Genomic DNA, 27,020 nt, shown 5'->3' with positions numbered 1-27,020 from the left:
GTTTAAAGATAGTGGAACTCAATTTGGTGGATTCAGAACTAGACGCAATCTTGGTAGTTGAGTCGAACTAGTATAAAAATACTCGATGTTCCATTTGACTGCTCTTCTTGCTTCATCTAACTAGTGTTACTACTTCACTGTTAAAGAACGTGTGAATTTTTTATATACACTAACTATTCAACCCCTCTTCTAGTGTTTATATTTTCTCCACTGATAAATATGTATAATGTCATAAATTCAAACTAAAAAATGTCATAAATATGGTGGGAATCGCATACAAATAAGTCTAACTACCAACCAAAAAATCAAAGAAAATATGATTTTCACATTAGTTTCTAGTTGCTCAACAATATGTTTATAGTTGTTTGGGATTTGAAAGTCAATTGAAAAAATTAAAATGAATATAAAAGATAAGACAAGAAAAAAATAATTTAGTCTAAATTGAAAAACATTAATAATTAATATATAACATTTTTTTATAGATTTAAATATAACTTTCGTCCCTATTTTTGGTCCCTATAATTTTTGTTGTTGTTTCATCCGTGACCTTTTATAACGTTTCAAAAATAGTCCTTACCGTCAACTACCACTAACAAAATCCTACATCGCAAATAGAATACATATTATATTCATTATATTCCACTTTACTATTGTCACGTAGGTAAATTGATTTTAAATTTTTTTTAAAAAAATTTAAAATGCATTTCATCGCACCCAAACCCTCACCTAGTGGTCGAACTTCCCTTCTTCAATCCAAAACTGATATTTCAAACCCTAAATCCTTCAATGCAAACTCCAATACCATTGATAAGGAGCAATTTCTCACAATCCACGATCTCAACAACAATGTCGAGTTCGTCCTCAACAACTACCATCTTTATGAGATTGTCATCAACCGCCATCTCCTTATGAAGGAGTTCAACCTCACATTTGACCACTCTTCGATCATGTAGGTGCTCATGCACCACGAGAATGTCCACACTCTACTGGTGCCATTGCCAATGCCTCCCTCTCCAAGGCCAAGAAGAATTATGTCGGTTGGCTCAAAATCATCAAAATCGTTGTTAACTAGCGTAACTACCACAATAGCAATGTGTGGGACTCGTCATCGGAGAAAAGGAGGCCAATGATTTAACTTTATCATTGATAACAACCAGGACACAACATTCCATAGTCTAGAAAAGATGCACATGAAGAGTATGATAAAGTGTCGCAATGAAGTGTATTTTGAGACTTTGTCTAAAAAAAATTAAAATTAATTTACATTCGTGCAATATAATATATTTTTCGTTTCATATAAGATTTTTTTATCAAAAATTAATGACAAAAACTATTTCTAAAATGTTATAAAAAATTAGAAAAGAAACAATAATTTTTTTTTCAAGAACAAAAAATGAAAAAGTGATAAATTAAAAAAATATATATTTAAACTTTTTTTATATAACAAAGTATATTTACTTTGTTTACAAAGAAAAAAAAATAGTGTATTCCAACTTACAAGTGGCAACATATAAAAGAAGCCACACACGAATGAGAGAAATATGAAAAAGAAAGAGGATGGAAGAAGAGGACCGTAAAAGAGAAGCTGCAATCGCATCCACGCCTCTTCTGCAACCCAATTTCAACCCTAAAGGCATCACCCAACACCAGCTTTCAAAATTTCGCGTGGGTACCCTCTTCGCCTCTTCACTTTTCTCTTGTTTTTTTTTTTTTTTTTTTTTTTTTTTTTTTTTTTTTTTTACACTTTTCCATTAAAAAATTTGAAAATTTTAGATTTTCCCAACATTCTGAAACCTGGGTACTGTTCCACTGCTGTGTTTCTTTGTTTGACGCTCTTCCTTATTAACGTTATTTGAATTTTTAAATGTGGTAGGAACTTCACAAGAGGCGTTTGCAACTAAAGTCGAAATCAAAGTTCAAAACGAAACCCAAAGGTTCTTTCTTTAATTCTTAATTGTATTTGATTATGCATTGCTGATGCTATTGTTGTTGATGTTTTCTTCTACATGTGTTATATTAGATGGGGTCAACAAAAAGTCACAAGGGGGTGATTTATCAAGCCAAAACAGTGGAATTCAAAGTGTAGAAGTTGATCACAAAGAATCAACAAGCTTCTTGAATGATTGTGAAGGATTTGATTCTGGGAATGAAGACTCAAAGGATGGTGTGCCTGTGTTTTCTGCATTAAAGAAGCAAAAATTGCATTGGGGGTATGTATATTACAATTCACACCACTTTGGTTGATAGATCTTAGTTAACAATAGTTAATCTCTGTTTACACATCACGCATTACTGGTTGTGTTTATACTATTGTAATTGTTTTTTTATCCATTTATATATGGTTATTTCACTTGTTTGTGTTGTTTCATGTGAGTGGTTCACAATTTTATGCATCTATCGTTAACATTTTGTAGGCTTGACGCCAAGGAGAGGTGGGAGAGGAAATCCAACATGTAGATATCACCATGGAATTGCAATGAAGAATCTATAAAATTTACTTAAGATGATTATAAAATGACAATTGTTGGAGGCCAGATAACCATGGGGTGTTCGAGATGGTGTTGCAGTTGCAAATGTAGCACATGCATTGGGAACATCAGCTTTCATATTTTTGGGCTTTAAAAATTTGACATGTACACCATGTTTATTAGTTTTCATATTTTGGGGCTTTAAAGTTGACGTGTAACACCATGATTATCAGTAACAACACTGCTGTTATTGTTTATAGCAATTAACAAATAAACTTGATATGTAATGAGCTAATGTTATCTACAGTGAATTCATGAAACAAATTTGAGCTTCAGATAGAAAATAAAAGCTATGAATTTCTTGTTTAAGGCTTCATTTCATTTGCTTCTTATTAGTTATCTGCATTTTTCTCTGTTCATTTCAAGTTGAGTGAAATAAATTTGGATGGTCATGCTAAATGTTGCTCTTTTAGTTTAAGAATATGGTTAATTCTTAAGAAATCGATTTTATCAAAACAATACAAACATGTGTTAAGGAAACACTGTAATTTTTTCTATTTTTTAATTCATAATTGTGGAAGAAATAAGACAATAATTCAGGTATCAATTCATGTCTTTGGGGAAACTGATATTTTTTCTTTGTACTGAATAGCTGTTGTGTAAGTTTAAATAGTACACAAGCCTCTTATGCACTTAGCTAATCATTTATTGCTTGTCCAATCTTTGGATGATTGTAGTGATACTTTATTGTCACGATTATATTTTTATAGGACACATCGTGTAACTGAAAATCTTGATGTGACAATTGTGCACAAAGTTACTGCATTTCAGCATAAGTTCTTATGACACCAATGGTCCAGAGGCCTAATAGAGTGCATATCAGGATATATACTCGCCGCTTTGTCACCTTTTTCTTCTGAGATGCTCTTATGTAGTTATACCATTCGTCTATTATTTTCACTATACAAATCCAATATTATTATTCATTCCTTCAAGAAACTCAGATTGTCAACACTTGTTTATTATATCAGAAGATCGTGAAAATTATCACTCTCAATTTTAAAGAAAGGACGTCCAATTTATTCAATTTAACAAAGGAAGTGAGAATGTTCTTGCTGATATCTGCCATACATTGTGTGACAAGAACTATCGGTTTGAAAAGATAGTACTTATCACAGATGCTTAAACAAAGCTCACACATCATTCCCATATTTGCACATGAGCAAAATTTGATTACACTAAACAAGTTATTAACAGTTCTGTGAGCAGCATAGGAATTATGAACACATGCATTTCCTGGAAGATTTTCATGCTGAACTGAGAGCACGTTCTATTTCCTCCAATGATCGACCCTTTGTTTCCACAACATTACCAGCTATGTACAAAACAGCAAGAACACAGACAGCTGAGAACCCCAGGTAGACAGAGCTGATACCGAATTTGTTTACAACACTCAAGAAGTAGAGGCCAATGACGAAGTTGGAGATCTGATTATACCAAAAAAATCCATAGTTTCATCGTCAAAATAATATGAAGGCAACGAATAAAATAATTATTATTGAAATTGCTTAATGTAGCAATAAATTGGGTAAGGAAATTCATTGTGAAGCTATTTTCTAAAGAATGCTTCTCCAACTCACTTAGAAAATCAATGTGTAGAAAGCAAAACTGTGTTGCCGAGAATTATGACTTATGGGTGGCAAGTCAAGATACTTCTGTTTTTTTATTTAACAGCAAGTTGGATGTTTGGTAAGCTCACACTTACAGCAACTACTCTTACAAAGAACAAAAATTGTAGCTTGTTTTAGCTTTCAAGAAGTATGATATCAAAATTTTGTTGCAAGATAAAGGCATTGACCAAAGGTAAAATATTCGATTCCACAGTGAAGTCACTCACCCAATGCGTGCCTAATGACAAAGAAACCGCTTTTGCTCTAATTCTAGAAGCAAATATCTCCGGTAGAAGAAGGGCAGGCACAGGACCAGCACCAAGAGAGAAGGATAGGACATAGCTGGTTAAGATTCATAGATTATGCAGTCATCACAAATAGAAAACTTAAATAATAAATGAACCTATAGGTTCATTGAAGTTTTAATCTTTCAGAGAATGAAATCACTATCACTATTATTGACAAATTAAATGACTTACAGAACAGTCCCAAGGACGGCAAGGGTGCCAGAGTATGGTATAAGAACCTTCCAAGTAAAAGACAGAGAAAGAAGCAACATAGAAGCAGCCTGGGAGAGACATAAAAACAGGATGTCAATTATACAAATGAAAAATGGAGGATGTTTTGTTACATAGCTTAGAATAAGTCAAAAAAGTTATAGCACCAGAAATAAAATTAAGCCATTGGAATGGATATTTAGTTTGATCGTGTGCCAAACAGAAACATAAATACAAAGGCATCGTGTCATCCAGGAGGACAGGGATTTGAATTATAAACAAAATTATTTCAAGTTATGTTTAAGCAACAAAGGGTAAGGATAGATCCATACCTACCAACCTAATTATGCTTCTAACATGTTATCATGAAATGAAATCGAACATAATAAATGCTTAAAAATTGCCTTACTTCAAGAGTGGAATAAAATATAAGCTTCCACGAGAAAAGGGGAATGAGAGAAGTAGAAAAGATAAAGTTTAACCTGTTATTTGTACTTCTCAAAATTGCATTGCCTATTTTTATCTTTCACATTTTAAAATATGGCATAGTAGTATCTATAAACCCTTCCATTCCCAAGTACTAGCCAGACAAGGGCATACACTCTTGCAAAGCACCTCGTCTGACTGGCATACGAGTCTCCTGACTCCCCTTAGTAAGTAATAAACTCAATAGAATCCACATGCCATACTTACCACTTACCAGCTTGGGTCGAATCAAAATGATATTTGCAAATTGCAATCAATTTCCACACACATCAATAAAAACTAAAGGTTCAACTACAAAAGTATGTGGAGGATTAGGAAGAGAATATTCAAAGATGGAAAAGCAAATCAGCAACTCGAGTAGGGTGAATACAGTTGTTTTTCTGCAGAAGCATTTCTAGTATATCGTGAGTACTGATAAGTAAGTGTTACTTGTATTCATGTTTTGCCAGGTAGACCTTTCAAGTATCATAGCTGAGATGAATGCTGAAAGGAGATAGTTTCTGACTTATCAAAATGCTCGTGTCTAAACTAACATTTGAAGTGAAAAAGTATATCTGGACGCATGAACCAACCATGCACCATGTCACTACCAAAGTCCAACCATGCAAAAGATATATTTCTTTTACTCTGGACAAGTTTAGCCAGGCAAAGCATTGGGCCCACAAAAATAATATTTTACATTTAATCTTGTGATGTTTCATGCATATCATTAATTTTTCATGGAATATCTAAAACTTTGTGCTTTGGGTCTAACACAGATGTGCACTGAAAATAACTATTACCATCCCACTAAAGCTTGTGATAAGGAGACTTTTCCTTCCTTGTTTGTCCATCAAGGAGGAAGCAATAGCAGTTCCTGCAACAAAATAACACATCAATCAAAAAACAATATCTTGCTTGTGCAACATGTACAATCACCTTTTTTACTAAATGCACAAAAAACATATTTAAGATTAAAAAATACTAACCAAAAACATTTGATGCACCAACCAAGGCACTTGCTGCAACATCAGAAGCAATGCCAGCACTACGGAACACAGAAGTTGAATAATACACTACAGCATTTATTCCAGCCAACTGCTGGAACAAGAAAAGTGCTGCCCCGACACTGACAACTGCAACAAGGCATATTTTAAATCATACTATTTTATATAAGAATACATTTAAACAACTATATAGTAAACTAAGAAAAAGTTATCAGAAAAATTATTGTTTAATAAATTCTTCACACAAATATATCAGATATAAAAGAAGGGCCTCAATGAAATCAAACATCTAAGGGAAGTCACATGTGTTATCAAATCTGATCTATGCATTGGGTTTATGTTGAACCAAGATAATTGATTTTCATGAATCATCATTCAAGATAAAATTGTCACAACCATTATTTTACATTGAACCTCCTTTACACAAACACCCTTGAAAGGAAATTTTAATGAAAAGACCTTCAAAAGATGCAGCTTAGTATTATCAGCAAAAAGTATTTTTGATCAAATCTAGAATCAGTCCTGACCGAAATTTAGGATACCTTTCCAATATCGGCTACTAAACAGATCAAACCATCCTGCTTCAGGTTCAGATGAACCTTGACTTGCAGTTGATAAGTCATACATAACTGCAGCAACTCTTTCTTTTCCATAGAGTGTTTTAATAGCCTTTTCAGCTTCAGCAATTTTTCCTTGCTGAAAATAATATATACAATTTTGTCAGAAAACCAACAATAAAATTATTGCATTAAACTCTCAACAGATATACATAGAAGACACATCATCTATGCATAATATGTATGTTCTGTTGGATTATATAACAGTATTAGTATCCCAACACTTTCAATTTCAATTTAGTTTAATCATTTAAGGAATTTGATAGTGTCTAACCTCTTAAGTATATCTTAACATATATAAAAGACACGTCTTCTACATATAATATGTATGTTCTGTTGCATTACATAACAAAACATAAGTATCACAACTGTTTCAATCCAGTTTAAGCATTTAAGGAAATTCACATAGTCTTAATTATATTTAAAATTCAATATAATCTTCACTTCAATGTGCTGTACTTCCCAGTCTTTAAATAAGCTTGTAGGTCTGCAAGGTTGTCACTATATGACAAAGTCCCATGGTTAGGTTTGTGATACAATTATTAGATAAAAAAGCCATTGATTTGTATAAAAGTAATTTTCTTTCCCAGTAGTTTAATTGTCATATGAATTTATTGCTTCCATAACAAAAGATACCACATAATCAAAGGAAAACCTGAAAAAGCCAACGGGGGCTTTCTGGTGAAATTGCCATTCCAAGTGCTAACAGAACAGATGGAACTACTGCAATGCCAAACATTGTCCGCCACCTGATAAAATAAAATTAAAAACACTAAATGAACTAGAAGTAGAAATCTGACCACCAAATGTTTTTGATCACCCAAGAGGAAAATAAATTAAAAACAATTAAGACAACAAAAATTTTTGATCTAACTTGAAACTAACATGTTACATGACCAAATCAGTCAGGAATAATTATTTTCGAGACAAATGTGCAGAGGTGTAAAACTTCCAGTGAATCCAGATGGTAGCTATAACAAGCTATGACTTCTATATAGTAGAAATATTAAGTACTGACTTCAAATATTGACAAAAGTAAGCCCCCGGGTTAAAAAAATGGAATTAATATCATTTGGTGCACATGAAATTTTCATATTGCTTGTTGAATACTACAGTTTATCCTTCATCATAGTGTCTAAATCTTAGAATTTGGGTTAAAGCCTGACTTAATCTCGCAAAACTAGCTTGTAAAGTGATGACTATCCAAGCTTTATACGCTCTATTTAGGCCATATCTATAGTTAATGTGGGACTAAACACTACACCACCCTTGAAGCTGCAATTAAGGCATCTACCAAAGAGATCACAACTAAGGTGGACTAGGGATGACCGCAATTAAGGCAGCTTTTCAACACAGAATTTCAATAACCACTGACCAGAGTATATGAAAATTTGCAATTGCATTTTTATTCCAAAGCACATGTTCATAAGAAAATTCTCTTATTCATTCATGTCAAAGATGATGGGAAGATTAAAACAAGCAACAAGTGGTGGGACATGTCATATTATTAAACTAAAGAAATCCATCTATTAGAAAATAACTACCTATATTTAGCCCCAAGCCCCCAATCAAAACCTTGACATCAGTTCTTATTGAGAAAATACTTTGGAGATAGGTAGGGGCAAGGGACCATCCATAAAACCTTCGTGAAATTTTCTCTTCTAGGAACATGTTTTCTTCTGTCAAATTATTTGTCACATAAAAAACACAAATACCTCCACTTTCTTCTAATATTTTACCATCTCTGGATGATAGCAATCACCAGAATAAATAAACAGTTCAAAAAGAGGCTAGGTGAAAATATCCAACCCCCTCCCCCTGAAAGAAAAAAAAAACAGTGCTAAGGTGAAACAACTCAATACCATATAGGGTTTCGTGCCAGAGGCAACCCAGCCACCAGTGCCAGAAGAATCCCGATACATATAAAAAGTTGATTAACAGAACCGAGTGCACCACGAATTTCAGTTGGTGAAATCTGTGCATTAGAAGAAATCACCATATAGTCCATATACATTATGTAATCATGATCACAAAGATAATAATAACTTATAAATTACCTCAGATATGTATAATGGTACTATAGCTGATGTAACACCAATTCCTATACCAGCAAGTAAGCGACCAATGATCATTGGTTGAACACTCTGGGCTGTAGCACTGTAAATATATCGTTGTTTATGATGTCAGATTTCAAAAATATAAAAATATAAAATCTCATCCTGAAGATCAACTGACAGACCTAAGAAATGCTCCAATTGCTAGAGGAATTGCAGCTAATTGAAAAGTTCGAGTTCTTCCAAATTTGTCAGCCAATGATCCACCAGTAAATGAGCCAACAGTGGCACCAGCAAGTAGTGTGCTGACAATCCAGCCTGTTCATGGATTTTCACTCATGATAATCAAGAGAAAACAATTGACGGCACATATGAAAGTGAAGCTAAATTCATGTCAACAAAATAATTAAGAAAATCATTTAAACTTTCTTCCATAAAGCTCAACTAATTTTCTGCTAATGCACATTGAAAATTTGCCCTTAATGATATGTGTGTGTAAATCAAGAAACAGCATTTTCATCTATCTATAATTTTATTACCTATAAAATCAATAAAAAAAAATAATTTATGAATACACACATAAATAAAGCATGCACCTTGTAGAACAGTATTTTCAATGATTCCAAGATCCGTAGCAAGGTATTCAAGGGCACCATTTACCACTCTACACCAAACAGGGATGTTAGAGTTCTCCAACATGAACATATTATTTAAATAAAAATAGTAGCGGTTATACACATGTGTAGTAGCAAAAATACATAAAGATCTCCACAAGTTACTCATATCATTTTTATAACTTAAGATGGCAGCATAAAGAAAATGACACAATGCATTATAGTCCGTTCATTCTAATATGAAGAGGCTATCCATACCCTAGATGGTAGCCAAATAAAATGGCTCCAAGGCAAGCAACGCCGACATAGGGTAGAACAGTTCCAGAAGATTTTCCCTGAGGAATAGGTTGAACAACATCCTCAATGTTTCCATCTGCAACTCAATTTTACTCGCTATGAGTATCTGTAAGAACTAAGAAGATATAAGTATATGCAACAGCTAGAAAGAAAGTTATCAAATTGTATCATATTATTAATTAATTTATCATGATCTGCATTCTCCTAAAATCAATCACAGAATTTTATGTTGGGGAAATCAAGCAACAGTCTTAACTAACTGAGTCAAAAAGCAACAAAAACAACAGCAAACACACATAGACAAGCCAAGCCCTGTTAGAAAACATCAACGCAGTTCATTAACAACAAAATCAAACATAAAAAAAAAAAAAAAAAAAAGCAATTTTGTCAAGAAAGGCAAACATGGCATCTTTAAGAATAATAATACGTGGCCCATCTACAATCCAAGAAACCAAGCACATTACATACACATCGCTGGCAATGCAGTCCAAAAATTTTCAGAATTGCTAATAAACCAAACAAATCAAAGCCACAGCAACAGCATACAAACCAGAAGCCATAGCCCTCACTGATCTGGGCTTAACAGAGGGCCCAAAAATGCCACCAAAACGAACTCTAGTACGAGTTACTTCAGTTTCCATAGCGACAGAACCAAGCCTTAACCCGCAAAGATCAGTTTCATTGTTTCTCATGCAGACTCTTCTGGGTCTCAGAACACTCCCATTTCTGAACTCTCCAAACCCCACCAACCCCTTTCGCTCTTGAACCCCAAAAGTGGGTCCTTTAACACCAAAAGTTGATGCCTGCATTCTAAATGATAGAAAATTCCAATACCCATTAAATCAAAACAGAGAATTTTCAAACAAAACACATGTAAATATAGAAAATATGTACAAAAGAATGGCATCATTGATCCAAATGAATAAGATTGAATCGTGAAAGAAGAGAAAGTAACAAATGGATTACCTAGTGAAAGGCTGACAGAGAAATTAGAAATGAGAAATGGGTGATGAATTTTTTGTACTACTGAGTTTTGACGTTCACAGTGATTAGAACATGCAAATTTTTGTATCGGGATTTGCGTTTTGTGATGGAAGAAAGGGGCTTCGAAAGAACCGCAACTAGTACTTAGTGAAGATGGTGAAGATTTCAACTCCTTATTATAAAGAAAATAATAATACTTAGATGAAGCTTTTGGTGCTGTTTTTATATTATACGAAGAATTTGGCCTTGTGGTCTTCTCTGAATAAAAAAAATATATGTATGAAGAATTTAATTAGAATTTATAGGACAGAAGTTTAAAATAAATATAATATACGCAATGATTCATCCGATCATAAGTTTAGAGGGGCAAATAAAATGCAAATCGAAGTTTTTAAAATGAAGTTTAAGTCTGATTTTTTATTTTTTAGTTTAGTTTTTTGAGCTTAGCATGAAGTAGAACATGTTTAAATCATATTTATAAAGATATATTTTAAATTTGATTCAAAATTTGGATTGATTCATCTAAACATGTTCAAATATAATATTTTATGGAACATATTTGGATTGATTCAGCTAACCCCCCATACTTAAAAGTATAACATGTTACTCAACTACAAGTAATTATATATGAGTTTTACAATATGATTTTTATTGGAACGATTTAATATTGATTAGTAGTATAAAAAAATTTATATTAGTAGTACATGAAAATTAAATACATACAAAAAATTTAGATGATTTTTTTAATGTTATTTTTTAATTGGAAGTATAAATTTATTTTAGTAGTTACACTGACATTTTATGCAAACTTTTTATAATATAGATGATTGAGATAAAATTTCAATTTTAATTAAAATAGCTTTGAAATATCTAAAACTGCATTTATTTTTAATTTAAAAAATAAAATGCATATTATTTTGTTTTCTTTTGTGCAAGAAGAACTTGAGAGTGAAAAAATGGGGATCTCGTGATGGAGTTAATAAGAACTAAAAACAAAAAAAGGATTATCTTACATGGGAATTTAGGATTAGATCATGGAATGAGGTTGCGGTTGGTGCTGTCGCGAGTGCACGTGGTGATGCTGTCTCTGCTGAACTATGTCCTTTCTCGCAGCACTTACGTGGACGGGTCCGGTGCTGGTCCCTCCACCCCACAATACCTCTCGTCGTCCACCACAATTTTCTCTGTCTCCTGTTTCATCTTTGATATTTTCGTATCTAAAAAAAACATTAAATTAAGATAATGCACAATCTCCTTCAAGAAAAATTCAACTACCAACCTTTTAAAATTTTTTAGTAAAATTCTTTATAAAATTATCCACATAGAACAAGTATTAATATACCCAATATCCGATTGGAAATAAAAATGAACATATGATATGAATTCGACAATGAGAACGAGTATATTGAAACTTGTACTCATCTTATTGTCATCCTTATTGGTGGGTGATGTATGAACTAATAAGAAAATGTGTGAGGTCATAATTTTCGTCCACCATAATGGATATATGACTCTACACTCTCATGGGTCATACAAGCCTAACAAATACATGTCAAATATTAGTTGCACTCCCTTAAAATACTAAATATACTTTTAAGAAGAAAATTATATCTAAATAAATTTCTACACTATTTGACCTAAAAGTACAAACTCAAAATTAATAAAATATTTCCAATAAAAATAAATACAAAGAAGAGAAAATGGATTATTAAAAGTGAGACAAAGCTCAATAAGAGTTTGAGTTTTCTTCCTTCGAACCTAACGCACTCCTCTTGGTTCCTTTTGAATTTGATTCCATGCACTTTATGTCATAAACCTCAAAAGGATTTGTCATCAAATCTTAAGCACCTTCGTCTTCCTTAACACTTGCAAAAGAAAGTATTTCACAGGTGTAAGAAATAATCTTTTCTTGAAAAACAAAAGACTTTATCCTATGTATCATTTCTATATAGGAAATGGGTCTATCCATAATAATTTTAATTTTCTTGCAGTCCTCTTGAACCTTTTTTCTCTTATTTAAACTCAAACTATATTTTTCTATTTTCTTTATAAAAAAAAGGTTTTTCACTAACATTTAAAAAGGCTTGCCTTGGGTGGGTGTCTTATGGAATCACCTAGACTCCTAAAAAATGAACTATTTACAACTAAGTTTCCTTACCTTCTTAAAGAACAAAATGACTTAGGGTCACTATAACTATGAAGCTTGTTAGGAACAAAGTAATGTCCCCAAGACTGGAAGCCTTGAAAAAGTGCATGTAACTCTTTGTTGTAGATGGTGTAGTTAAGGGTGAAACCATAAGGATTTATCTTTAGAGAAGCAATAGGGTTCCCACCCTTCAATACAATAGCTCCCACACATAATCCAATCTCTGTAGAAGAAACATTCTCCTCATTTTCAATCCTTTCACCTTCTATAAGTTGTTTTTGTTTTTATTTTATTTTCTTACTTTTTCCCTCAAAAGTTTCATTTGCATTTGATCATCTACCATTTGGCTAGGTATAAAAAGATGTAACACAAATTTCTTTTTCTTATATGTGAAGGATATTTCATTAGTAAGGCCATTATGCATGAATTTTCTATCAATAGGAAACTTAACCTTCACTTATTAATTCACTACCATATATATCCTCTTTTTCATTAAGTTATTAAAACTTGTAAGGTTTCAAATAAAGAATGGTAGTGAGGGCAACTGACCCTGTATAAAGATGTTTTACAATAGTTATAACTTGATCCACTATCCATAATGAGAAAACAAGTTTGTTCTAAAATTTTACATCTTGTGTAAAAAATGTTTTCTCTTAGGGAAGTGCTTATTTCTCAAGGTTGGCTTCCAAGAAGCATTTAAATCAATTAGAGATCACTATCACAAGGATAATCATTCTCTACCTTAGATACTACCCTTTTCTTCTTCACTTCCACTAAAGGTGGGAGAAGAAGATGTAATCTCATCTTGACTACTATAGTGCTCATCTAGGCCCCTCATGATCATGGTCTTTTTGGTAGGGTATTGAGAGACAATAATGTGACCTCTTCTTAGACACTTAAAACACTTAATACTGTGACACCCTTACTACCCCAACACATATATTGTAATAATAAAAACTTACAAATAAATTTTTCAATTTCGGTAAAAGGGTTCACATGAGAATCTTCAAAATTATCCTTCAATAACCATAATAATAAAAATGAAACGCAAGAGTTTATAAATTATTTTCAAAAATAACATTTACAATTCCAAGTCCAAATAAAACATATGTTCTAAAAATCCTCTACCCCGATGTCACAATATCAGAGCATCCCCACAATTCAACTGTTAGCATACTAGATGTCACTCGAAGCAGGATCTCCCTCACCTAAAACATCCACAATTTGTAAGGTGAGAAAAGAAAACATCCATATGTAAAGCACATACACAACAATGTAATCTCATTACAATGAAATATTTACAAGCATTTCTATATATATCATAACTCTATCAATCATGCATCATTTTCACTTCAAAATTCGCAATCACACCCATTTATCTCAAATCTTGCAATTAACATTATCATTTTCACATTCATAATTCACACAATCTTACAATTAACACTATGTCAAGGCCACGCCACAACTGACATAAGTGATACGGGCTAATTGCATCACTCATCCCACACCATGCCAGGGTCACGCCCTCCCTGTAGCATCACTTACCCAGGGGTCGTGCCATCCCTAGTCATTGATGTGAGGAACCACAATCACATGACAATCCACACAATCTCTTGCAATTAACCCTATGTCAGGGCTGCCATATTCGACATAAGTGATACGTGTTAACTGTCTTACTCATCCCACACCATGCTAGGATCACGCCCTCCCTGTAGCATCACTTACCCAGGGGCCGTGCCATCCCTAGTCATTGATGTGAGGAACCACAATCATAATCATATTCACATTCATACAACATCTCATCTCATAACTCAATTCCATACACACATCAAATAGATCCAAAATAATGGGTTTCATACATATCAATCAATTCACATTTTAAATCATCAATTTTTATCAAATAATATAACAATGATATTCATAAATTAATATAATAATCAATAGAGTTAGCAATTTAATATAATTTCAGCATAAACAGTAAAACCCTTAATTAAAACCTATCTCACAGGCACTTTTCTACAATTTCGTTCTCTCTCCCAGATCATCATTCTTACAAATTATTAGCATATTTATAATCCTCAACACATACCGAATCTAACGGTATAATTAATTCCTCAAACAGAAATAATTCAATTTTTCCAAAACCTAGCTCACAGGCACTTTTCTACAATTTCGTTCTCTCTCCCAGATCATCATTCTTACAAATTATTAGCATATTTATAATCCTCAACACATACCGAATCTAATGGTATAATTAATTCCTCAAACAGAAATAATCAATTTTCCAAAACCTAACCTACAGGCACTTTTCTATAATTTCGTTCTCTCTTCTAGAGCATCATTTTACAAACAAATCATATATTTGTTGTCCTAAATATATACAGAATCAAATAATGCCAATAATTCTTTAAACAGAAATATTTCTAAAATTACTCATAATTCTAAGGGGTCTTCTTCTACCAAATTCCCTCATGTAACTCTTCATATAAATAATTCCTTTTTTCCCCCGTACCTGGATATGAAGAAGCTGAATCTAGATATGTAGAAGCTGAATCTACACTAGAGCTGGTTGGTCTCCCTCGTTGGGTTCCCCTCGGTCTGAAGCAGAAAGTAGAGAAAAGAAGAGAGAGCAGAAGAAAAGAAATCAGAAATGAGAGGTGTGCTTTTTGGGAGTGGCAAACAGCTCTATTTATAGGCTTTTTACGCCGGAACGACCTGTTCCAAATCCGGAACGGCCCGTTCCGGGCCCTTAAAACGTGGCTAAAAATCACATCCAGAACGGCCCGTTCCAAAACCAGAACGGCCCGTTCTGGTGTGCATTAATTACCCCCAACGGCCATAATTTTAAGAACGCCCTGTTCCAAGCCCGTTCCCAATTAGGGTTAATGGCATATTTAATAGTCCGGAACGGCCCGTTCCATCTTGAGAACGGCCCATTCTGGGCTATTAACTCACACATAACTTGGTAGTTTGGAACGGCCCGTTCCAATTCTGGAACGGCCCGTTCCGAGCTACTAAATCATATACCTTTTGGTAGTTTGGAACGGCCCGTTCCAATTTCGGAACAGCCCGTTCCAAGCTACTAAATCACCCCTATCACCTTTATAAAATTACCAAAATACCCTCAATTAAAATAAATAAATAAAAAAAGTGAAATAAAAACTGGGGTGTTACAAATACTACTAGTCCTAGAACTAGTTTTAGGGGTTTCCTTCTCATAGGAGAATTTTCTTTTCTCATTTTTTTTTCTTTTGATGGTTCATTCTTGGAGGAACTCTTAGAAGACTACTTTTCTTCTCTATTATCCTTCTTACAATGTGAAGATAATGATGAGGAATCCCTTTAATAAGAAGTTTTCCCTAACAATTGTTGCTCTACCTTGATGCGCAATAGGACCAAGTCATCAAGATACCTACATGACAAAATTTCAACTTTATCTTTAATCCCAAGACTTAAGCCACTAAGGACCTTGTTGTGGTGGTTTTCTCGTATTCCCTAATTCCTGCCCTTATGATGTATAACTCTATGTTTTGTCTATATTTCTCTACATTCATATGTTTTTTACAGAGTCATTGGAGCCTATCCATAAAATCCTTAACATAGTAAGAGGGTATGTGCCTTATCATCATAGCCCCTTTAAGATCATTCCAATATTTAATTAGAGGGCCATTCTTCTCTCATCTTCAAGTGAAACCCACCAATAAATGACATACCCTTGAGAGTTAAGAGTCGTCAAACAAACTTTTCTCTCTTCACTCACTTGGTGGCAAGTGAAGAGTTGTTCTACCTTCATTTTCCTAGTCATAGTAAGCCTCCACATCATTTGTGCCATATATGGAAGTGAGGGAGATCCACCTTGAATTCCCTTATTCTTAGCTATCTCTCTCTTGACTTTATTTTGGCTAGGTTCACTTTAACAATAGTCACTTATGTTTTGACTATCATTTTCCTTGCTCTTGCTCTTATAAGAGCCACTAGACGAGCTACTACCATGATTTTTCTTATACTTTTCTTTTAAAAGCTTTTTGTTTTGTTGTTGCTTTTAAATTCTTAAGCTCAAGCTCTAAGCATGCTTCCATTTCTTTTTTCTCTCTCTTTTATTTTTCCTTTTCTAACCTCTCATCTTTTCTCCATATTTTTAGTGTTTTTTGTTCAACCATTAGTTTTGAAAGATTTGGGGGTGAGTTATAGTCACTACCACTATGAGAATTATGTGATGTGTTCTTATTCATGATACAAGTTGGAGAAAAAGGAATTTTTTTTTCTTATACTAAATGTAAATGCAACCTATTGATGGAATCATGCCAAGGAGGTCAAGAGGTGACACATTGAAGGACCCAAGAAGAATGGGTTAGACATGAAGATTTTACTATTTTAGAGCTTGGTGGGGTCTGGTAGGCTTGGTGGGCCCAAGTTGCTCTTCACTTCGGCCACCCTCTAAGACACCCTACCTACTTGTACATATTATATTAATTAGTATAGATTTCATATATTTTGGTCTTGTATTTTGAGTCACATAGATTAGGGTTTTTGGGCCTTAGGCTTAGTGGGCCCGTTTTTTGGCTTATTAGGCCCTTGGGTATTTTGTTACCCAATATTGGACTCATTTTTCTTCTTTTTATGATTTTAGTGTTTGTAATAGGTTGGTCATTGTATTTAGGCAATTAGAGTAGGTTTTAAGAGGAAAAACTTAATTAGGCGGCAAAGTTAGCTAAATTAGGTCACATTTAGATGTAATTTGAGTTGCATTTTGTGCATATGTGCTAGCCTAAGGGTGGATGCACATGATTCGTCCAAAGCAACATCAAATTAACCCTAAATGCAACCTAAATCAAACTGGATATGCACATGGGAGCTCACATGTGGCTGTCAAGTAATTTGAATTTCAAATTCCATTTGAAATTTAAATTTTTAGTGCCAATTGAAGCTTAGGTGTGTGGAGCCAATTTGCTTGCTTCCCTGGCCTATAAATTGAGTTCTCCTCCCTTCATTGTATTCACTTTTGAGTATAGAATTCAGAGCATTTTTCTTCAACCAAAATTCTCTCTCACTTGAAAGTGCAATTGATGCATAGAATTAGGGATCCTAGAAAGCTTTTAGGTTAAGCCTTGTGAGCAATCCTTTGCTCCTTTGGCTTAGGTACTTCCCTATTCACATTCTCTGTGTTTCAACCTCATCCTCTGGACCTTTTCACGTCTAGAAACCACTCAAGGAAGATCCAAGGGACTTGGAGCAATTTAAAGAAGGAATTGTAACTCCATGGAAATATTGAGCTATTTAGTAGATATACTTTATGTATATATATGTATGTAAGTATGCATGTATGTATATGTTGTTTATATGGATTTGGATTGGATTATGGAGATGTGGATTTGAAATGTACTTACCTCTGTGTATGTTGTATGTTGATGTGGTTTTGATTAGTTGTTTAAGTATAGTAGTGATTTTGTAGTATGAGATGAGAGGATTATATAGGCATGTGTGTGCATGAATTTGGTGAATGATGCATTGTACACCATTATACTGAATTGGTACTAAGAGAGAAGAAGATTGATCACCTTCCTTCTCATCTTAGTTAAGTGAAGTATTATGGCATGCAACTCATTATTCTAAGAATATGTATATGAATGTGATGTTTGTTTGCATGTTAATACATGTTGCATTTCATATGGTGGTGAGTTGTGAGTATTGCATGGAAAGGAATAGGATGGGTAGGAGATTGAAGGATAGGAACATAAGATAAATCCGGTCTTTCTGAGTGAATTTGAGGTTGTTTTAGATCTTAGGGAGTTGAAATACTTCAAGGAATAGAATATTTGAGGTGAATAATTGCTAAGGGTGAAATTTGAAAATTTTGGAAAATGACTATATATAGGGGACTTAGGATCGGAGGGTCTCATTTGTCAGACAGGGACAGTTCTAGAGTGAGAAAGTAGAGAGAGGGGCTCTGATCTGGAGGGAAGCTGAGGACACATTTGGGAAGCTTATCAAGCCAGGATCAATCTTCACAACTAGAGTATTAAGAGATTTAGTCTCTAAATCCTTGAAAATGGGGATTAAAGTTTGAGTTAGGATTTGAGGGTTTTGTCCAAATCTTGCATTTCTGAGGTTTCTAAGGTAAGGGTAGTACTTATAAGACTTAATCTAGTATGTATGGGTTTGAAATATCATATTAATTCCATGATTTATGCCTGATTAAGGATGGATTGAGGGGAAAGGGTTTTGGTTGGGGTTTCTTCATGATTTCCATGGATTAATGGTTAATACTTGATTTTATTACTTAAAATGTTGTTTTTGGATATTGTTTATGCTTTATAATGGTTCGAACTCATGTAATTTGGATTGGATTCATGATTGGACGGAATTTTTGAGGTTTTCGAGGGTTTCTGGTTGTAAATGCGTCGGGCGGAGTTCTTGGCGCCGGGCGTGAATTCATCAGAGACCATCATTGCCAAATCACGCTGCGCGTGAGGTTAGTCGCGCTGGGCTCAATTTGAAATGAGAATCCCTGGGTGAATTATGCCGGGCGTAAGTTAATTGTGCTGGGCGCAATGACCTCTATAGGTCTTTGTTTGAGTTTTGCGTCGGGCGGGATATTAGTGCGCCGTGCATGAGTATGTTGGTCTTGAATTCTTCATGAAAGTTGTATCCTTGGATGTTAGCTTTCCAATGGCGTTGAATCACCCAAAAAGGAGGTCTAAAACTCCAGATATGACTGTTTTAGTGACAGGGGTCAAACTGTCAACATTGGTTATAGTTGTTGCGGTTTTTAGAATTTTTAACAAAGTAGATGATGGAATTAGGACTTGATGTCTTCATAAGAGTTGTAGGAAATCTTCTTATATTTCACATGAGATAAAGATAAGCATGATAGGAGTAGTATAACTCTTGATATGATGCTTTATGTGAAGATTGTCATTTCACAAAGAGTGATTTGGTTAAATTGATAGTTGTTTTGGGTGTTTAATTATTTATGTTGTTATATTGAGTAATTTGGCATGGTTATGGAAAATTTTGTATATAATTATGGAGTATGCTATGTGTGTTTGGTTTGGAAAGCTAATAGGACTTAGAGGAGTAAGGTTATGGTATGGATTGGGAGATCTCTTGGTGAGATCAGGATATAATCTTTGGGAAAATATGGAATTTGGGAGTCCCATGGTGAGGATTCCAATATGGAACTTTTTCAAAGATTATATAATAAACCACTTCAGATGTTAGGTGGATTCTGAAGTACTCCTCTAAGTATTCTATTTGCTACCGGTATGGGGGCAAGGCCGAGTCATACCGATGGATGAAGTGGCCGCGATCACCAGGGTTACGTGACGACGTAACTCAACTGTATATTTTCCATGAGAGGTTAGGTGTGACATGAGCAGGTGACATGTTCACGAATTCAACACTTGGTTTGGATGTTTTGAGGTCAACATTTGGTTTGGATGTGTTGGCTACTTCATGGGATTATACAGTGGTGTGACTTTGGTTTAGATGTGGAATATGTATGCATTTGGTATAGATTGTATACATTGGTTATGGATTCTTTATTATCATAGAATATGTATGCATTGACATGGATGTGTATACATTAGACTTTGGATTGGTTTATATTTGGCATGGAAATGACTTGTTATAATGTTGTCATTCCCTTAGTATGGATACATACTGTTGATGAATATCTAGTTTAATGATATTTCATTTTATTATACTATGGTTGGTTTTATACGTGCTAACCCTTATATTTCCATGATTTGGACTGTGATGATCTCACTATGTGGGGGAGCAGATCAAGTGTGAGGCTTTGGGATGACAAAGAGTTTTTTGGTAGCTGCTATGAGAAGTGGTTAGATATAGAGCTTGACCAGCACCTAGGGTGTCCCTTTTGATGTTTTCATGATGTTGTAGATTCATTATCTTTTTGGATGACTGTATAACCCTACTGATGATGACCCTTTTATAAAATTATGTTTTATATGATGAAAACAATTTACACGTCATTTTATATTTACACTCTAGTGTAGCTGGCCTTTGCTCTATTTTCTTTATTATATATTATTTTTATTTTAGTTGTCATATCGGTTGTTGATGTGACAGCCTAAGGCGGGTCGTTACAGGAATAATCATCCATTTCTTCAAGAATTGCCATCACCTATTGTGTTAAAGAAGTCTTTGAAACCTCTTAAAAACTCTATGTGTTTGAAAGAATTAAAAGAAACAACAGAAAAAAAAAACAGTTATAAAAAATGTAAACTAGATTTGTTCCTTTGTGAAAGCTTAGATGGACAGACAAGAATCTCTCAACCATAGTTTTAAAAACCGGACCGGTCATCGAACCGGTTAAGGTATTGGGTCAGTGGGTCAAAGGTTGAACCGGTGAGTCACTGGTTGAACCGCATGACTCGATTTTTATTTATTTTTCTTAAAAAATATTCATATTAAATATATTTATACTTATAAATTTTAATAAATTCATATCTTATTTTAAATTTAAATTTTTCTATCTTATTTAAAATTATTTTTATTTTTATTTTGTAAAAAAATACATAAAAAAATTACATGTTAAACGGTATATTAATACAAATTAAAAATATAAATAATATGTACATATATAATATGCTTGCAATTAATATCACAAAATAATATATGTAATATTTACATAGATATTGAATTATTAAATATATAATTTAAAATTAATAATATATTATAAAAATTATTTAAGTTGTATATATTGCAAACAAATATATTAGAACAAGTAGTCATTGTTATATTTAATAAGACTCCTTGCTTTTTCATTAAGAGATTCAATTTTCATTATTATTTTTGTGATTTATGGTCCCTTAAAAATTTTTTTTTAAAAAAAAAAAAGTAGTTGAACCGGTTTGACCCACCGGTTCACCGGTTGAACCGGAAAATTAACCGGTTCAATCCGGTTTGAAACGGGTTGACTGCATAACCGATCCAACTTCAGATTCGGACCGGCTGGACTACCGGTTCCCGGTCCAACCGGTCCGACCGGCCGGGTCGGTCCGGGTTTTAAAACACTGCTCTCAACACACTTTCACAAGTACTAAGAAAAATTACTTAACAAAGTAACAAGAAAATTGAAAGTTTTAAATAGGAACTTAGAACCTCTCAAAACCACTTTCAAATGAAAAGGGTTTTAAGAGAAAAAAATTAAAAGATATTAAAACTATGAAATGAAAACAAGTTTTGAAATCTCCAAGCTTTCTCCTACTCAATAACAAACTCGTTAGTGTGAGAGGTCTTTTAGTGTTTATCACTCCTCTCTTGGTGTTTAGTCTTCAAGGTACTTGAAAGCTAGTCTCAACTAATGAGTAAGTCGTCCTCGGCCTTTATCACATTTCAATATGCTACCTTATGACAAGGTATCTTGGTTTACCTTCACTTGAAATATTAGCACGAAAAACAACACTAAAGAAATTTTTTGGAGACAAACAAGAAATGCAAAATTAAAAAAAAAATAGCTAAACTCTAAGAGAATTGATATGAAAAAACTTAAAGAATGTGAAACAATCAGACAAGCTAAAATTAAGACAATATTTGGGAGCTAGAATTGAAAGGAAAATTTCTAGGAAAGGTTCTAAAATTGGACTACAAAAGTAATAAAGACTCAAGTCCACTTCCATATTAAATGCAAATCTAAGTCAAATGAAATGTGACATAATTAATTTGAATTTTTCTCTTCACAAATGCTCCACACATACACACACATATGTATATATTTACAAAAGATATTTTTCTCTATTTTCTTGTATTTTTTTTATTTCTTCTTTTTTTTTACACTTTTGCTTTTTCTTTTTTTTAGAGAAAATTTGTGACTCTTTTTTGTTGATAATGTTGCTGTAAATTTTTGTCACAAATGTTCCTAAAAAGAGAAAATCAAAATTAAAATTAAATTTTAAAGTAGAAACTCAAAATAAACTAAAATTTGGAGAGAAATTTTGAGGTAACACTTGTTTTCTCTTGTGCTTTTCTTTTATAAACTTTTTGAACTTCAAAGTAGTCGACAGTTCAAATAAAAATTACTGCAAAAATAAATGATTTAATCATTCATCAAATTTGAATTCAAATTAAGCCACAAAAAGTAAGAAGAAAGAAGAATTATTGAAAACTACTAGATAAGAGGAATCTTAATTCTACTAGAACATGTTAATGATCTAATAACATGTAGGAACTCATATTATAAACAAAAAAGTTCCAATACAACTTACACACACGCATACACACACACACACATATATAGAGAGAGAGATTTAAAAACAAAAGGAATTAATTAAATGTCATCACAAGAAAAAATTACACATGACTTGAATTAAGACAACATGTACGTCGTTTTTGCATAAATTTTCAAAAGAAAGTCATATAATACATGAATTTTCTTTTTATGTTATCATACTCAACACAACATACATCAAAATGAAGAGGAAAACATATAGAACATGAATCATAAAAGCATACACAAGGGTTTGGTTCACAGAATAATATATCTAAAAAAATTTGAACCAAAATTTTCAAGACAAACATAGATCCATAAAATTAGTATATAAAAACTAGATCTACTTAACATAAATTCACAAGACAAGTAAAAATATATAAACAATATGAAAATTTTAAGGACAAACTTTTATGGATGAAACCAAGGCTCATGATACAATAATGATGGAAAATTCCATGATGTTGATTATTAAATCCTTCAAAGTATCTTCCTAGCATCTTCAATCTTCATTTATGGTTCCAAATATCAAAGAAATCAAACAAATATGGGAGAGGAGGACAATGTTTGGTGTGCCAATTCCAAGTGGAAGATAAGCAAGAGAGGTTGAACTTGCCACAAGGAGGAATTCTATAAAAGTTCTTAAGGAGAGAAATTCTCCAAGGAGAGAACTAGAGAGACTTTGAAGAAATAATTTTGGAAATTCAATTTTCATTCAACACTTAAGATTTTGGTAGTTTGTGATGCAAGTTAAGCTAACAAAGGTTAGGTATAACTAATATTAGGTTAACTTGTATTCAAGCCAACAAACTCTAGTTCAAATTTGAAATTCAAATATGAATTTCTCTCCTAAAAATGTCATCATATTAGATCTAAAAAAGTAAATAAGAGCTTGTCACATGACATGGTGCAAAAGGTGTGATGGGGGTATCTTAGTAGAAAAGGAAGTGTAGAAGCAAACATGCCAAAAGTGTGACTAATGTGTGGAACATGTGACTTGGTGGGTGATGTATGAACCAATGAAAGAGTGAGTGGGGCCATAAATTTTATCGACCATGATGAAGATAAGACTCTCCACTTTGTCATGAGCCGAACAAGCACAATAAACATATGTCAAATACTAATTGCACTCCCATAAAATACTAGATATACCCTAAAAAGAAAATTACAAGAAAATAAATTCTTACGCTATTTGACCTAAAAAATACAAAATGTCAAAATTAAGAAAATATTTATAATAAAAGTATAAAGAAAATAAATTAGATTATTAAAATTTATCCAAAAACTCAATAAATGCTTGAGTTTTCTTTCTTCAAATCTATCCCACTTCTCTTGATTCCTTTTTTATTGATCCTTAAGCATGATGTCATCAGTCTAGCAAATCCATGACTTTAAAAAGTGGGACAATTAATTTTTAAAAAATAACTATTATATATATATATATATATATATAATCATACATATTACATAGAAAGAAAAAAGAGAGAGAGAGAAACACTCATTAGAATGAAAACTGAGTAAAAAAGGAAAAAAAATAGAAAAAAAACTAACTAATAAAAGACAAAAATTGAGAAATTTAGAGCATTAGGTTGAGATTATAAACTTAGAGAGAGGGGAAAAAATATAACAAAATGCATATTTGTATTATTCTTAAAGTCAGAGTGTATATTATCCTTAAAGTCAAGGAATGCAGCACCCTTGAAATAGATGTCGGTGTGCCGGTGTGTATGGAGGAATAAGATAATCACAATTACAATATACTTAAAAAAGTAGAAAGAAAGAGAGATGCCATGAACGAACATGGAAGGCCAATACAATATTGCTAAGATTAATTTATTAGGTTCGTTTATCTTCATGTGTTGATAGCATCCAAAGCTAAGATTGTGCTGAGGTTCATTGGGTTCATGTAGGTTCTAGAGCCTGACATGATTTCCTCCGCAATGAGCCTGTTGGCCTTTTCAGAAGGATGGAATGCATCCCAAAATGCATACAAGTCTCTGTTAGGACAAAGGTTGGAGAGTGGTGTGCACAACCCTAGACCATTGTAAGGTCCTTGCCCACAACATGCTACTTTTGATGTAACAAAACCAAATTGTTGAGGGTTACTAATGAAGTTGTTGTGCATTTTTCCTGTGTTTGCAGCAATGAAAACGTCACTTCCAATTTTCCTGTTGAGTTGTAGTAACATTTGTTCAAGTTGTGGGTTAAACAATTGTGCAGCTCTTTGAAGGTCAGGAGCACATTGTCCATTTCTGCCACGTTGGGCCAATTCTGAAGGAACACAACCCAATGGTCCTGTGCCTGTCACAAGAACTCTGCGAGCTCCAAGATCATATAGCCTCTGCATGCAATTGCAACATATATATGAGAAATTAAAATAATATTATGATCTCAACTCTCAAGTCAACACATTAAGTATTGATTAACAAATAAAATATGTTACCTGCAAAAGCTTTTGGTATTCAGAGATGAGATACTTGACATATTGAGGCAGTGGGTACTGGCGGGACCTTGCTGAATTTGGCACCAAGTAGTAGTTGTTTACGAAATCATTGCCACCACAAGTGATGAGAACCAGTGCTCGATTCACCAGACTCTTTGCCTCTGAAGCTCCAATTATAGCACTCACTCTTCTTTGGTACTCTTGAAAATACTCTAGCTGTCTATACATTCTGATTATGTTAACCTGCAAAAGTTGCATGCATTTATACATTAGAGAGCACACATATGTGTATAGGAACTGGCTAGGAAGTAATTAATAATTAACTTACAAACTGAATTCCTGTGTCATTAAGGATTCCAATTCCAGCAGAAGCAAAATTGGCACCAACTAAGAGTCTGTTTCCATTTAATTCTGGACTCAAGTATGGCAATGTAGACTCAGCACCAAGTCGTTGACCTGAAACAATCCAAATAGTTAGATATATATGTGTGTCTATGTTAATTATTATATGCAAAAAAGTTGAAAAGTTGAATGATATATATATGGATGATAAAAATGAAACTTAACTGATAAGATCAGGAATGTTGTAGCCATTGGAGAAACGACCAGTTGGTCTATGAGTTGGAGCATAATCAATTCCATAAGGAGGAGCATCAGCACGTGCAGTTGTGGCCAAGTAATTGTTATTTCCATTATCAACTAATGAATCTCCAAATACAAAGAATGCCCTTGGCCTAGCTTCAGCCCCAGAGACAACAACTCCAATTACTAGAACTAAACTAAGAATGGTCAAAGGACCAAAACTTGACAAAATTCCCATATTGAAAATTCGAAATGAACCTTTGATGTGGAGTTGTGTGCTAAGTGCTAACTGAACTGAGAGTAGCTACTAATTTTAAGATGTGGATGGAGGATTTACAAGGATTCAATTCTTTATATAATGAACCTTTTGGCACGATTTGTTACGTATCCTATACTAGTTTAGGAGGTGGCTTTAGTGCTCTATAATTGAAGCTTTTATGTTCTTCTAATACTGGTGGCATTGGTCAAAAGCATAATTAAATGCTCTAGGTTGAACTCATTGAGTTGCAACTAGAATTGGAAGATAATAATGCTTCTTCCACAATACTTAAAGGAAATTCAATTGTATAGCTTCTTATAAATTTATTAAATTTTCCTTGTTAATCCAATTTTATTTAATTATTTCTGATGCGCGCAACCTGTACTCATTTTAAACTAGTTGTAACAAATTAAGAAATTCTGCAAAAAAGTATTCCAGACTCAACTTGATGCCTCAATTTAAATTCTAAGGCATATATGAGGTATATGTTGTTTTCAAGGTTATAGCATCTACAATCATAGCACATACTTCAACTTGAATTTATCATACAAGGAAAAAATCATTAATTTAACACGCAGAGTTAGAGTAGGATCATAAGAAAATTGATCATATGGGCTTAGTGTTAAAACATAGGAAGGAAATATGGATTGGGTTAAAAATTTACTAGTTTAATTAGTGTGCACTGG

The 27,020-nt window shown here is 33.3% G+C and overlaps 3 protein-coding genes across 3 annotated transcripts; 1 reads left to right on the top strand and 2 right to left on the bottom strand.

Annotated features, from left to right (window-relative positions):
• The first annotated feature begins 1,506 nt into the window (after positions 1-1,506).
• Positions 1,507-2,837, top strand: LOC109818235 (uncharacterized). The gene is made up of 4 exons (XM_020383667.3): positions 1,507-1,665; positions 1,874-1,934; positions 2,021-2,210; positions 2,415-2,837. Exons 1-4 carry the CDS (start codon positions 1,558-1,560, stop codon positions 2,455-2,457), a joined length of 402 nt encoding a protein of 133 aa, XP_020239256.1. The 5' UTR covers positions 1,507-1,557; the 3' UTR covers positions 2,458-2,837.
• A 688-nt stretch (positions 2,838-3,525) lies between these two features.
• LOC109818229 (plastidic glucose transporter 4) lies at positions 3,526-10,898 on the bottom strand. Its single transcript, XM_020383659.3, has 14 exons — positions 10,656-10,898; positions 10,240-10,499; positions 9,651-9,765; positions 9,375-9,442; positions 8,964-9,096; positions 8,782-8,881; positions 8,587-8,699; positions 7,380-7,473; positions 6,650-6,803; positions 6,090-6,236; positions 5,904-5,977; positions 4,618-4,706; positions 4,366-4,480; positions 3,526-3,955 (listed from the first exon to the last, which is right to left on the bottom strand). The coding sequence occupies exons 2-14, from the start codon at positions 10,496-10,498 to the stop codon at positions 3,776-3,778; spliced, it is 1,641 nt and encodes a 546-aa protein (XP_020239248.2). The 5' UTR covers position 10,499; positions 10,656-10,898; the 3' UTR covers positions 3,526-3,775.
• A 14,000-nt stretch (positions 10,899-24,898) lies between these two features.
• On the bottom strand, positions 24,899-26,384 carry LOC109818234 (GDSL esterase/lipase At5g33370). Its single transcript, XM_020383666.2, has 4 exons — positions 26,061-26,384; positions 25,822-25,949; positions 25,494-25,736; positions 24,899-25,391 (listed from the first exon to the last, which is right to left on the bottom strand). Exons 1-4 carry the CDS (start codon positions 26,311-26,313, stop codon positions 24,903-24,905), a joined length of 1,113 nt encoding a protein of 370 aa, XP_020239255.2. The 5' UTR covers positions 26,314-26,384; the 3' UTR covers positions 24,899-24,902.
• Positions 26,385-27,020: the final 636 nt, after the last annotated feature.

This window comes from Cajanus cajan, chromosome 2, assembly GCF_000230855.2.
Source record: "Cajanus cajan strain Asha chromosome 2, NIPB_CcT2T_4, whole genome shotgun sequence".
Classification (NCBI taxonomy): domain Eukaryota; kingdom Viridiplantae; phylum Streptophyta; class Magnoliopsida; order Fabales; family Fabaceae; genus Cajanus; species Cajanus cajan.
This window is presented reverse-complemented; position numbering and strand designations above follow the sequence as displayed.

Coding starts and splice junctions, on each gene's coding strand:
- LOC109818235 (XM_020383667.3), top strand. CDS start 1,558: ATGGAAGAAGAGGACCGTAAAAGAGAAGCTGCAATCGCATCCACGCCT. Junction 1,935..2,020: donor GTTCAAAACGAAACCCAAAG/GTTCTTTCTTTA, acceptor GTGTTATATTAG/ATGGGGTCAACAAAAAGTCA. Junction 2,211..2,414: donor AAGCAAAAATTGCATTGGGG/GTATGTATATTA, acceptor AACATTTTGTAG/GCTTGACGCCAAGGAGAGGT.
- LOC109818229 (XM_020383659.3), bottom strand. CDS start 10,498: ATGCAGGCATCAACTTTTGGTGTTAAAGGACCCACTTTTGGGGTTCAA. Junction 7,474..8,586: donor CTGGCACGAAACCCTATATG/GTATTGAGTTGT, acceptor TTATTTTATCAG/GTGGCGGACAATGTTTGGCA. Junction 5,978..6,089: donor TGGTGCATCAAATGTTTTTG/GTTAGTATTTTT, acceptor ATTTTGTTGCAG/GAACTGCTATTGCTTCCTCC.
- LOC109818234 (XM_020383666.2), bottom strand. CDS start 26,313: ATGGGAATTTTGTCAAGTTTTGGTCCTTTGACCATTCTTAGTTTAGTT. Junction 25,950..26,060: donor CAACATTCCTGATCTTATCA/GTTAAGTTTCAT, acceptor GGATTGTTTCAG/GTCAACGACTTGGTGCTGAG. Junction 25,392..25,493: donor AATACCAAAAGCTTTTGCAG/GTAACATATTTT, acceptor AATTGCATGCAG/AGGCTATATGATCTTGGAGC.